Genomic DNA, 12989 nt, shown 5'->3' on the forward strand with positions numbered 1-12989 from the left:
AGGGTAATTTTTGATAAGGGCTGCAGAGCTTTGGGCCTAGGCCAGGAGCAGAGCCCTGGGCTGGGTGCAGGTACCCCAAGCCGGCAGGAGGGCTGAGCAGGGCCGGAGGCCCGGACCCCGACAGGCAGGGGGCCGGGCAGCTGGAACCCCAGACCAGCAGCGAGGTGAGCGGGGCCAGCGGTTGGTATCCCGGGGCTGATGGCCGGGACCCCAGCTGGCAAGGGGCCGGTGGCCAGAACCCCAGACCAGTGGCGGGCTGAGCAGGGCCGGCAGACAGAACCCCAGGCTGGCGGACAGAACCCCAGACCAGTAGCGGGCTGAGCGGGGCCGGCGAACAGAACCCCAGACTGGCGGCGGGCTGAGCGGGGCTGGCAGATAGAACGCGGCTGGCAGCAGCATGCCAGTAAAAATCGGCGCACGTGCCACCTTTGGCACGCGTGCCGCAGGTTGCCGACCCCTGGTTCAGGAGCACCTTGAAGCCTTGGGAGACTTCCTGGTACCTCTCATCATCGTGATAGTACAAACCAGTCACAGTGCATCTGAGAATTGAACCCATTGAGTGTGCATATATTTCTTCTGAGTGCCCAGTTGTCTTAACTGTTGTTACTTAATTGATTCCAAAAGGGCAGGGATCCCCTTGATATAGGTAACAACCTCTAAGGGTGACTGGTCATAGAGGTGAAATAGGTCTATGAAAACTACATGAGTATCTACCAAAAAGGGATAGATTGTCATTACGAACTATGTCAGAAGTATGCGCAAATTGACAGGGTAACAAAGTAGGTCCCCTATACAAATTTGGCAGGTTGCAACCAATAAAAACCACTATTTTACGTATCCTTCAGAGAGGGCTGGTTCTATTCTTTTCTAGTCTTTCTCCTTCACTGTTGGAGAGAGGTACCTTCTACTATTTGGAGCAATCTTGTCAGATGAATTTAGGGTGAATTTCACAAAGTGTGAAGTGTCAACATGACTTAAACCTGAACTGGGGCTTCACAGAAAAAGAATGTGTCACAGATTTAAGGGGAGAATAGATTTATTCAATAACCTGCATACAACCTTATTTTGAGCTGTTAGTGATGCTATAGTACAGAATATTTGGGAATATCCTTTTTTTGTTCTTCATTGTTTGTAATTAAATGACATATGTAAGGGATTGCAGAAGACTTCGTTACGGCCTAGCTAGGGAACTTCCACTTTCTCGAGGCCACCCGGTTACTGTAGGACATGGAGAACCAACTCTAACCGGCTTTAGGCCGGTTCTGTCTGCCCTGTATGGCCCTTTGCCAGTTTGCGGAAAGACCCCTGTAGGAAAGCACCTAATTCTATATTCATGAGCTGTTTGTGTGTACTGCTTATTAGGGCTCGCTGGTCACTCCTTCGTCGGACTCCGTCCCAGGCGAAGCTCCGGTGTGCTGGATTCTCTGCCTCCGTGACGGCAACGCTGGGAGTCCCTGTTGTGGGTGTGTCGCTAACCTTCAGTAAAGCCAATAACTCGCTTAGCTGCATGTGGGTCTCGTTTTCCAGAGTACCTCTGCCGGCCTGTGATGCTTCGAACACCTTGGCCCAGAACAACATGTTTCCGGAAATATCACCAGTTAAAATGTTATAATTTTGAACCATAATTTAGTCTTAATTTTTCTGAAGAAATATCACTAAATGATATCAATTGTAGGAAGAATGCGTCTCTTTTCAACAAAATTCTTGCAGCTCTTAACTTGATTTTGTGTGTTAAATTTTTAGTGTGTGCTACGGTTTTAGAGGCTTAAACAGACTGATAGAAAGTGTGCTGATTCTGTATCAGTGTTGCAGTAGTTTCCAACCTTTTTTGTGTTGGACCCACTCCTCATTGGAATAGAACTGTTCCTGCCCCATTCCTCCATATGTCCCCTCATGATATGTCTGACATATTTGTTTCACTTACGTATCTGTTGTCTTGTTCTTGTCTGTTTTCTTGCATACTCTTGTTTTTTCCTTCTTGCAGCATTTCTCAGTTACCTTTCTCTGTTCTGTCATCTTCCCTTTCTTCCAGCTTCCCCCATTTTTGCTTTCATCTTCTTGCACCTAATTTCCACAATTTCCCTGGCCCCATGCATTCCTGGCTCTCAGATTTACCAGAGGGGGTGGTGCTGGGGGAGGAGTGGGGAAGGATCTGTTGGCTGTTGTGGGAACAAGGGAGTAGAGAGGTGTACTCTGGGTGGGTTGGTGGCAGCTTGAAGGGAAGATGTGTAGGTGGCTTTAAAGAAGCATCCAGCTGCTTGCTGTCCCCCAGTTTCAGCATTTATGGAGCACTTATACAGTTTGGGCTAGAGCAGGGGTGGGCAAACTTTTTGGCCCGAGGGCCACATTGGGGTTGCGCAACTGTGTGGAGGGCCGGGTCCGGAACGCTGTGCCTCCCGAAACAGCCTGGCCCCCCATCCACCCCCTCCCACTTCCCACCCCCCTCAGAACTCCCGACCCATCCAACTCCTCCTGCTCCTTGACCCCTGACCGCACCCACCCAGGACCCCCTGGGACCCCACCCCTTAGCCAACCCCCCTCCCCTCCTGCTCCCTGTTCCCTGTCTGCCATGACACCTATCCACACCCCTGCCCCTAACTGCCTCCTGGGACCCCACCCCCTATCCAACTCCCCCTGTCCCCTGACTGCCCCTCATCCAACCCCTCCCCGCCCCCTTACTATGCCGGAGCCAGCCATGCCGCCGCGCTGCCCGACAGGAGCGGCAGGCCAGAGTGCTGGTGGTGCAGTGAGGTCAGGCTGCAGGGGAGGGGGGACAGCAGGGGATGGGGCGGGGGAGAGCCTCCTTGGCCAGGAGCTCAGGGGCCGGGCAGGATGGTCCTGCGGGCTGTAGTTTGCCCACCTCTGGGCTAGAGTATAGCCATTTCCTCACTTTATCCTACTTCCTGACACTTTTTGCAGTTCAATCACCAAACTCATAGAGAGGATCCCTTAGAAGTGGGGCTGAGGGAAAGAGCCAGCCCTGTGGAGCTCGGCGACTCTGAGTATGTGTCAGACTGAATGGAACTTGTGGTCACGTACAATTAGAAATGCAGTGCACCCCTGCAGTTGAAACCTTAAATAAGAAACTAAAATAATTAAAGAATAAAATGGATCAGTATTCAACTGCTGTAAACAATCAATTAAAAATTTCCCTAATACCTTTGTGCAATGGAAGCTTCTTTCTAATAAAGAATATCTTATGCCTGTAAGAATAATTAAGGGCCCAGTCACCCAGTCCTTACTCATGCACATAATGCTGTTTACTTCAGTGAATTACACATAAGCAAGGGCTGGATTGGCCCTTTTTTAGTCTTCTGAGAGAAATAAAAGGCAGCTGGAGTATTTACTTAACATTTTTCTTACATTCCGCAGGTGTGTACAAAGCAATATTGTGTTGCTTACTCAGGCCTTCAGACGAAAGTTCGTCATTCCAGATTTTATGTCGTTTACTTCACACATTGATGAGCTGTATGAAAGTGCTAAAAAACAATCTGGAGGACAGGTAATTTCTTTGTAAGGGGGCATTTTATTTTTTTTGTTTTTCCCTTCAAACAGCTCAGCCTAAAAGAGAGCCACAGTTTGTTAAAAGTGGAGCCAATGGTTTTTATATTATATATTTTAAGAAGACTGTTTTAGGGGTGGGAGGAGATTAGAATCCATTACAGACGTTTTTTGAGTTCTTGCAACCTAGTAATTTTTTTATACTTTTGGTTTAAATTAACCTAAACTGCATTAAATGTAGTATAGTCTCATGCTTTACATGCCTTCATCTGAAAGCATTGCCAAGCTTCTAATGATTTTTGGAAATTAAGCAAACTCTGGGTTTTCTTCTAATTGGAGAGATTTCCTAATAATTTAATAAAGCCATGGAAATACTGTCTTGCAACTGATGGGCTCTGAGCTAACTCATGTCTGTGACCATATAAAAATAATTAGATAGTATATGTTTAAAAAGACTTCCATTTAGTGAGGTAGTGGTAGGGGTTTGTATGCCAGTAGGGGTTTTTACGTCTTGCGATCTGAGTTCAAATTCTGTGTTGGACTAACAAGTGAAAAATTAGTGTTGTTTCCTCATGCTTATTTGTATAAATAACAGAACTGCCATATGTTTGGCATGATTCAACTTACCTGCAAGAGAGCTCTAAGCCTTGGATAATAAATCGTTTAAGGACAGCATCTGAGACACTCTGGCATACCTGTGTGGGGGAAATTGTATATTTATCAATACTGTACTTCTGTTAGCGTACTGCAATTAATCCATTGCTTTCACTAATTTTGTTTACAAGATTTTTTTAAAACTCTGTTTCAAATTAATTATCCTTATAATTGGAAGTTCCTGAATGCATGAAAGTTTGGATGTTAATTACTCCTAGACTAAGCTGAAGGTTGTTGTAGGTCACTGGAAAATACTTTTCTGTAAACTTGCAGTAAGGTTTTGGGTTTGATCTGTGATGATTGGCATGTTAATTTAGTCATTCTCAGCATATCTCACATACAGTATGCTCCTGTTTATCCAAAACCCTATTATCTGAACCTCTCTGTTATCTGAATCCCTTCCTTGTCCCCTCCCCAAAACATCAGCATGCTTGCAACCGTCTGGTGGAACCAACTGGCACCCATGCACTGCTGCTGGTAATGCATATCCCTACCTCCTCGACTCCTCCCCACACCTCCGCTGTGGAGTTGCTCTTCAGCTGGTTGGTGTCATAGCTGTGGCCCTGGATGATGCAGCACCGAGGTGCCCAGCCTCCATGCTGCTTCCTGGGCGGTCCGCAGGACCCAGTGCTGGGTCGTGCATGCACCGAGCAGCTGCAGTAAGCCTGGGTGCAAGAGTCTGCTACCTTATTGTTACTGCATACACGTAGTAATAATGGTAAAGTCTATTCCCTGTACAGCTATTTCTGACTGTAAGGGAGAGCGCTGGTGGGGATTGGTGCAAGAGACTGTCTTCTTGCTTATCTTAACTCCTGATTATCTGAATAAAATCTGTGTCCCCCAAGCTATTCAGAGAAATGGAATATGCTGTATTCCACGGCATAATATCCACACACATTTATGCCTGTTACAGTATGTTGCTTAATAATGAAAATAAACATTTTAACAATATAATGAACTGTATAATTTCATTTCATATTTTTGGGTAGGTTGCTGACTATATTCCACAACTGGCCAAGTTCAGCCCTGATTTGTGGGGAGTGTCACTTTGCACAGTGGATGGACAGAGGTATATTTTTAGCATGTTGAAGATTTTCACTATTGGTGTAACTTGAACTACAGCAACACAACTAATTGTGATGTTATATTGCTCAGTTAAGTTTTATTGGTATTGCCCATACAGTAGAAACCACTTCATTTTATTTGGAGCAGTAGCCACCAGATCTTGTCTTTTGATATTTGGCAGTACAGCATCCGTGGCCGTAGCATTCAGTAGTGATCTTATGAATGAACTTCAGTAATAGCCCAATGACTTTTCAGCTGCAGTAGATGACTTCTGTTCTTCGCAGCTACACAGTGAAGATTGGCTGTAAAGGGGACTTATTTTGGAGGCAATCTTTGATAGGAGCTATCTTTTGAGAAACCCGCTCCACTTCTGAAATCAGAATATATGTATTATGACAAAAGGTCTGGCCTTCCCGTGAGTTAGTATGCCAGTTTTGATGTGTAATATGTTATTCTCTTCTCTCATCCATAGTAATCAAATAACTATTTTCTTAAGGCATACTGTGTGTATAGTAGATGTGTTTTGGAAAACAAAGGGAAAAATCACAAACTCTTGCTCAGTCTGTGCCCAACCCAACCCCATCCCCCCCCCCCCAAGCTTTTGGATCAGCTCTTATTTTGAAGTTTGGGATTGTCCTAATGCTTGGAGAGCTTACTGTGAAGAAGAAGACAGTAGATATAATTAGGGAATTTCAGAATTGATCCTTACTGGAGGATATGAGGATGGGGCTTGACGCCACTTGGCCACTGTTAAGCTGAAAATCATGGGAGGCTTATCTTAAGTGTTCTCTGGCTTCAGAACTGTTGAAACTCCTTCTAGTGCTGTGTACGCTAAGGCTCTGTTAGGCCTCACCTGCATTTAAAACTTACAGCATCATAGCTATGTCAGTTAGGGGTGTGAAAAAACACATTTCCTAGAGGCATATGCTGACAAAACTGCATCTACACTGGGAGGTATGCCAACAGAAGAGGGCATAATTAATGTCATTCAGGGAGGTGGTGGTCCTTTAACGGGAGGAAAAACTCCTTTTGTTAGTGTACTCTGTATGTCCACGCTAAGGGGCTGTGCCAGCATTGGCTCTGTAGTACAGCCTAATAGCTTTAAGTCATGCTCATAGAATCCATGGAGATTTTTCATATCTGTCTTTTGAAAGGAAATGAATACGCAGAGACTGACATAAATTAACAAGACCTATGTTTCACATTTATTAAATGAAAGTTTCTCTCAAGAGCATATACTGGTCTGGATATAACTGTTGCCTGGGTGATCCTCAGTGATTTGGACTGTCCTTTTCTCCAGTAACAAAATGGTTGAATACCACCATTCAGGGATGCTTGAATGTCCGAAAGAACGGAATAATTGACTGTAGCATCATTAGAGCTGTGCCTCGTGGCAGCTGGCCAAGAATGTTGATTTATGGTCATTTCAATATCAACTTAGGTATTTTTATCATTTTAAAATATTTACATACATATGAAGGGGAAAAACGGTAAAGCTGGAAAGCTCTTGTGCTCTCTAAGTCTAGTTATTTCCTTGAAGCAGGAGTGGTAAAAATAAAATCTCCAGACCAAGAGAAATTCAGTTTGCAGCCTCACCTATACTTATTGAACCAAAGATAGGAACACAGCACTGCATTATAAACAGCTTCGTCTTTCAGTTGTGCAGTTATTCTTATTTTAACAAAATAAATATATTAATTCAAACTAATCACACAACAAATATGTTCTGATGAGAATATGGCAATTCAAAATATTTATTAATTTAGTGTGTATTCATGCAGCCTCTGAAATGTAAACTCTAAAGCTTTAACTTTATTTAAAAAATACATATTGCGTATGGGGCCAAAATGTGTTTTGACTTAATTGCAGCAAATAAGAAAAATGAATTGCATGTCTAAGTGCCCCATCCAGCCAGCTGTCCCTTGCACTCCAAAAGGGTGAACCCTCTGGAACAGTGTTGAGGCACACCACAGAGGCAGCTGTAATAGTGTGTTTTCTGTGGCTAGAGAATTTCGGGATCCAGTTCAGTCAAACTGGCAAGCATTGAAATGAAAATACTACACAATTTTTTTGTAAAAGTGATTTACCAATGTTCCAGTTCAGAAGCTTCCTTCACTGGTACATGAATTATATTTTGTTTGTTCTTTGCAGATTAGTTTTAAAATGTTGACTCAAGATATTCCTGTTTGTCATGCTCCTAAGGTTAGGATTTTGCTTTGTTAGGAATATTACAAAATATATTAATGAAAGACCATCAAATATATTGTTAATGCCATCAAAGGGGTTCTGTGAGCTCCATTAAAGGCTTCTTAAAAGAATCTCTTTTTTGCAAATATAACAAAAAAGTGTACTCTTAAAACTCAGCTGACAGACAAGGACTTGATAGGTTTGGAGACCCATATTTTAGGCAGATTCAGACTACTTTTGCTAATCCATCCTTGCTTTTACAAACATTCTGCATTAGTTGTTAAAACCTACTAAGCAATACATTTTATCGAATTTTGTCTTTCATAATCTCATTACAGAGCAGATGTTTGCACTGAGACCCTTTTGAAATGTAAATCTTAATGCTTGAACGCAGGTCTGGAAGCTCAGATCCAAGTTGGATTGCTTTAATTATCTAGACACGAACAGGTGTATCCATTCTGGATGCAGGTTGTAGCTTAGTGACTTGAGCACAGGACTAGGATTCAGGAACTCCTGAGTTTTAGCTCTGACACAGATGCCGCTCTCTAGACTTCAGCAGCTCATTTATTTCGGTTTTCTTATTTATATGGTGATTGCCAGTGTTTGACTTCACTGTTGCCTTTACAGATGTTGAAAAACAAAATATATTGAATTGATCAGAGACTTCTGTTCTTTTAAAATCTAATTTAACAATATTGGTAGTGCAATAAATAATAGTCTGAAGAATTAGTGGAGCAATTAATCTTGGCACAGTGATCAAAAAAGGAAAAATATTAAATAATTTTATCTGTTTCTCTGCTAGGCATTCTGTTGGAGATACCAAAGTCCCCTTTTGTCTTCAGTCCTGTGTAAAGCCTTTGAAATATGCTGTTGCTGTTAATGACCTTGGCACAGAGTATGTTCACAGATATGTTGGTAAAGAGCCTAGTGGATTAAGATTCAACAAACTGTTCCTGAATGAAGATGGTAAGAATTAAATATTTAATAATGAGAATCTTCTACTTCTTGTTTGAGATCAGAATATCATAAAGGAAGATGCTATGTTTGTTTGTTTTGTTTTTTTTCAGTACATCAGATCTCTCACCAAGCCGATTATTAGGTTCAGTGCCCCCAAAATACTTTTCCCCCTGGAATTGTTTCACCCTTTGATTATAACAGTTACCAGTTTTGTCTCACTTCCAGACTTGGCATAGTAAACTTCATTGGGTTTTTTAATTGCCTATGTACAATTTTGTAAACATTAGTTATGGAGATTATTGTAAAGTACCTTTCATAATGTATGTTTTTAAAAAAATATTATGGAATTCGACTCTTTATTTCATTGAGTAAGTGGAGCTGGGTAGCTAGTCTTGCCCTCTGCAAAATGGTTTCTTGATTATAGAATGATGTGTTAAATTGATTGAAAGAAATGTGATTATGAGTCATCCTCTCCATTCTCAGAGAATTTGGTGCTAGTGCCAGATACAAATGCTGGTTGACGTCCAGATAATAGAAGCAGAAGCTGGGACTGGCTCCCCACAGATTCTGTAACACTGAAAAAGTGTTCTGCTTCTGATTCAAAACAAATGTTGTTTGAAATAGTTTTTTTTGTTTCACAAGAGTGTTTTATCTAAAATGATTCTGTATAATATTTTATCTAGACTGCTACTGCATATAATAATACATAACCATAAAAGTGCTGTTTTTTAAAAACAGTGCTAAAATTTTGGAAGGATGACTCATTTAACCTTGGAGGAAACACTGGATTTTTGTCTCTGAAACAAATATTTCTAGTGGATCTTGCTCAGTAAGAGGTCAGACAAAATTTCTGTTGCCATGGTACTGCAATTAATATTTAATAGAATTTGATGATGAAAGATGTAACCCTTTTAAGAACATAGTCTTTGTGTTGAGGAATGTATTTAATTCTTACATTTGTCATACCAAAAGATGAACATGAATTTTCTATTACTGAGATGTGGAAATTAGCATTTTGTTCCATTGTGCATAGTGTTTGGTTTTTTTTGTTTTGTTTGATAGTGTCCACAAATGCTGAGGTGCTGTACAAACATAAAGGAGGAGGAGCGGTCTCTGCCTTGGAAAAACTCCCAATCTAAAAAGTAGGGATGTTACTGAAAATCAGCCAGCTTTATGTTGTATCATCAATTTAACATAGTTCCTATTGCTGTAATGAGGAAAGGCATAGAAGTTACTTTTTTTTCTTTTAATACAGGTTTAGAACAAAAAAAATCCAGTTAAATAAGGAAATTAATTAGTAGTCAGTTCATATTGATATAAATAGTTTAAACAAACTAGCAAAAAGAATTATAGAATAAGAGAATCTGTTTTTTTTAAAATACTCTACTGCATCAAATTAACTGAAAATGTATGGCATGTATATTACAATGTTATTTTTCTGCTGGCTGACATAAAGCTAAGGACAGAGGCAAAATAACAGTAAATTACAGAAGTTTGTCTGTCATAATTGAAATGCAAATCCATAGAACAGATGCTGAAAATCAGGAGCTAGGCAGACAGTGTAGTTGCATAGAAAGAAGGAATATTTTTTTCGTATATAATGTTTAGCTATAAATTAACCCATATGTGTCGTCTGGGTGCAGCAGAGCACCTGGCACACATTTGATCTTTCTTGAACACATGTATTCATCTTAAATGAGCAGGTTTGTAAACAGAAGTTATACGTTGTATCCTTAAGGACTGGGGAGTTTTATATTTCTCCACCTATAATGCTAGTATTAAGAATCCCGCTTAAAAGAGGGACAGGGAAAATTGTAAGTAAAACTGGAAAAAAACAAAAACAAACAAAAACTCTCTAAAAATGAATTGAACAAATTTTTCTAAGGATAAAAATGTCACCATTAAATGTTAAGGTATCTTAGAAACTTCAAGGGCATCAGGCTTGGCTGTGTCCCCTTTGGAAAACGGGCAATATCCTTTTTTCAGAAATAGAAATCTCTCATTTTTAGCTCTGCAGCATTGTGAAATATCCCACAAGCCTTCTCCTAAACCACAGGAATGAATCCAGAACTGACTGTCCATCCTGCATCTCAGACCACTGTAGTTTGTTTTTTTGGGGTGGGGGGGCACATTTCCATGACGCGCACGTGTGGTTTTTTGTTTTTAAACAAACAATTAACCTAGTTGCTTGAAGCAAATCAGGAATTTCAAGTGTTAGAATGTGTCTCTGGACTACATATTAATGGACTGACTGTAGGTGAGATGTTTTTAAGGGACTACTGAATGGCTCTGCAACTTTGTCACTTGTCACTGAGTATATGGGTGTGTATGATATGTACCTATGTAGGCAAGACTCCCGGCACAGTTCAGTCTTTAATTATATACGTCCTTTGCCAATATAAAAGTGACTAATTCTTGGTAGAATTTTGTATGACTTGTTCGTACATTAATGTGCCTTAACTGTGCAAGAGAATGGCGAGAACTGGCTTACCTTTATGCTTGCAGAGGGGATGTCCTTAGCTAAATGTTGAATTGTGCTGGATACTTTGACATCCTTTATTAATCATTATAGCAGGTCAGTACATGAAATTGGTTGGAATTCAGTGCTTTGCATTAGACTCATAGACTTTAAGGTCAGAAGGGACCATCATGATCATCTAGTATGAAATGCTGCACTTTGCTGGCCACAGAACCTCACCACCCACTCCTGTAATAGATCCATAACCTCTGGCTGAGTTACTGAAGTCCTCAAATCGTGATTTAAAGACTTCAAGTTACAGAGAATCCACCATTTATTCTAGTTTAAATCAGCAAGTGACTTGAGCCTTTTGCTGCAGAGGAAGGTGAAACAAATCCTCCCTCACCCCCGCCTGTGTCTCTGCCAATCTGACCTGGCAGAAAATTCCTTCCTGATCCCAAATATGGTGGTCAGTTAGACCCTGAGCATGTGAGCAAGACCCACCAGCCAGACACCTGGGAAAGAATTCTCTGTAGTAATGCAGAGCCTTCCCATCTAGTGTCCCATCATCAGCCATTGGAGATATTTGTTGCTTGAAGTTGCAGATCAGCTATATGCTATTGTAGGCAGTCTCATCATAACATCCCCTCCATAAACTTGTCAAGCTCAGTCTTGAAGCCAGTTAGACTTTTTTTTTCTTTGCCCCCACTGCTCCCCTTGAAAGGTTGTTCCAGAACTTCACTCCTCTGATGGCTAGAAACCTTTGTCTGATTTCAAGCCTAAACTTGTTGATGGCCAGTTTATATCCATTTGTTCTTGTCTGCATTGGCGCATCACTTAAATAACTCTACTTCCTTCATGGTATTTCTCCCTCTGATGTATTTATAGAGAACAATCATATCTCCCCTCAGCCTTCACTTGGTTAGGCTAAACAAGCCAGGCTCTTTGAGTCTCCTGTCATAAGGTAGGGTTTTCTGTTCCTGGAGTCATCCTAGTAGCCCTTCTTTGCACCTGTTCTAGTTCGAATTCCTCTTTCTTAAACATGGGAGACCAGAATTGCACATGATATTCCAGATGAGGTGTCACCAGTGGCTTGTATAATGGTACTAACACTTCCCTGTCTCTACTGGAAGTATGTTGCCTGATGCATCCTACCCTTTTTCATAGAAAAAGAGGACTTGTGGCAGCTTAGAGACTAACCAATTTATTTGAGCATAAGCTTTCGTTATGCATCCGATGAAGTGAGCTGTAGCTCACGAAAGCTTATGCTCAAATAAATTAGTTTGTCTCTAAGGTGCCACAAGTCCTCCTTTTCTTTTTGCGAATACAGACTAACACGTCTGCTACTCTGAAACCTTTTTCATGGGTGCATCACATTGATGTCTCATAGTCATCCTGTAATCAATCAGTACACCCCAGTCTTTCTCCTCCTCTGTCACTTCCAACTCAAATGCCCCCAGCTTATAGAAAAAATTCTTGTTGTTAGTCACTGAGTGCATGACTTTGCACTATTAAATTTCATCCCATTTCTATTACTCTAGTTTACAAGGTTGTCCAGATTATGTTGTATGATTTTCTGGTCCTCGTCTGTATTGGCAATACCTCCGAACTTTGTGTCACTGCAAATTTTATTAGCACACTCCCACTTTCTGTGCCAAGGTCAGTAATAAAAATGTTAAATAAGATTGGTCCCAAGACCAATCCTCCATCATCAGCTTGAATCCTCTTAGAAACTCAACCATAGTTTTCACCTGCATTTCCAAACCTCAGATCTTCTCTTCCATCAGCTCTATCAGGCAGCACTTAATGAAGCTCTTCTCAGGTAACTGCTCCAGGATGTACATTCAGCAACTTCCACATCTGGGCATCTTCATTGTCTCTTCCAATGCTTGGGTCACAGCCACTGTTGTTTCTGTGTCTGTCATCGCCTTCCCACCTAAAGTTCACTGCCCCCTAAGTACCAGGGGCTTGCCTCATCCTGCCTCCTCCAACAGTACTCCCACTCAAACTCCCCTGTTTACAGCTCTGTTTGCTGGATCTTATGGATTGCCATATTAGTGTTCTCTAAACTAGATATTTTTTATCTGTAAGCTCCTCTGCTCCTGTAGCACTTCTTAACATGGTTTTGCTTGCGTGCAGAAATTTCACTGAGGTAGGGAATCCCATG

General features: G+C 41.4%; 1 protein-coding gene across 5 annotated transcripts in view; it reads left to right on the top strand.

Moving 5' to 3' along the window:
- Nucleotides 1-12989, top strand: part of GLS (glutaminase) — a 105565-nt gene that overhangs the window by 22313 nt on the left and 70263 nt on the right. For 4 of the 5 annotated variants that reach the window (XR_013347555.1, XM_077830483.1, XM_077830484.1 and 1 more), the window contains 3 exons: nucleotides 3373-3502; nucleotides 5145-5224; nucleotides 8210-8373. Coding sequence is in view for 3 of the 5 variants with exons in the window: in XM_077830483.1 (XP_077686609.1) it covers nucleotides 3373-3502; nucleotides 5145-5224; nucleotides 8210-8373 (374 nt within the window). In the remaining 2 variants the exon portion in view is untranslated. Of the gene's footprint in view, nucleotides 1-3372; nucleotides 3503-5144; nucleotides 5225-8209; nucleotides 8374-9426; nucleotides 9507-12989 lie in introns of those variants that run through there. The other variant, XM_077830486.1, reaches the window with a different exon arrangement.

This window comes from Eretmochelys imbricata, chromosome 11, assembly GCF_965152235.1.
Source record: "Eretmochelys imbricata isolate rEreImb1 chromosome 11, rEreImb1.hap1, whole genome shotgun sequence".
In the NCBI taxonomy this organism is placed as follows: domain Eukaryota; kingdom Metazoa; phylum Chordata; order Testudines; family Cheloniidae; genus Eretmochelys; species Eretmochelys imbricata.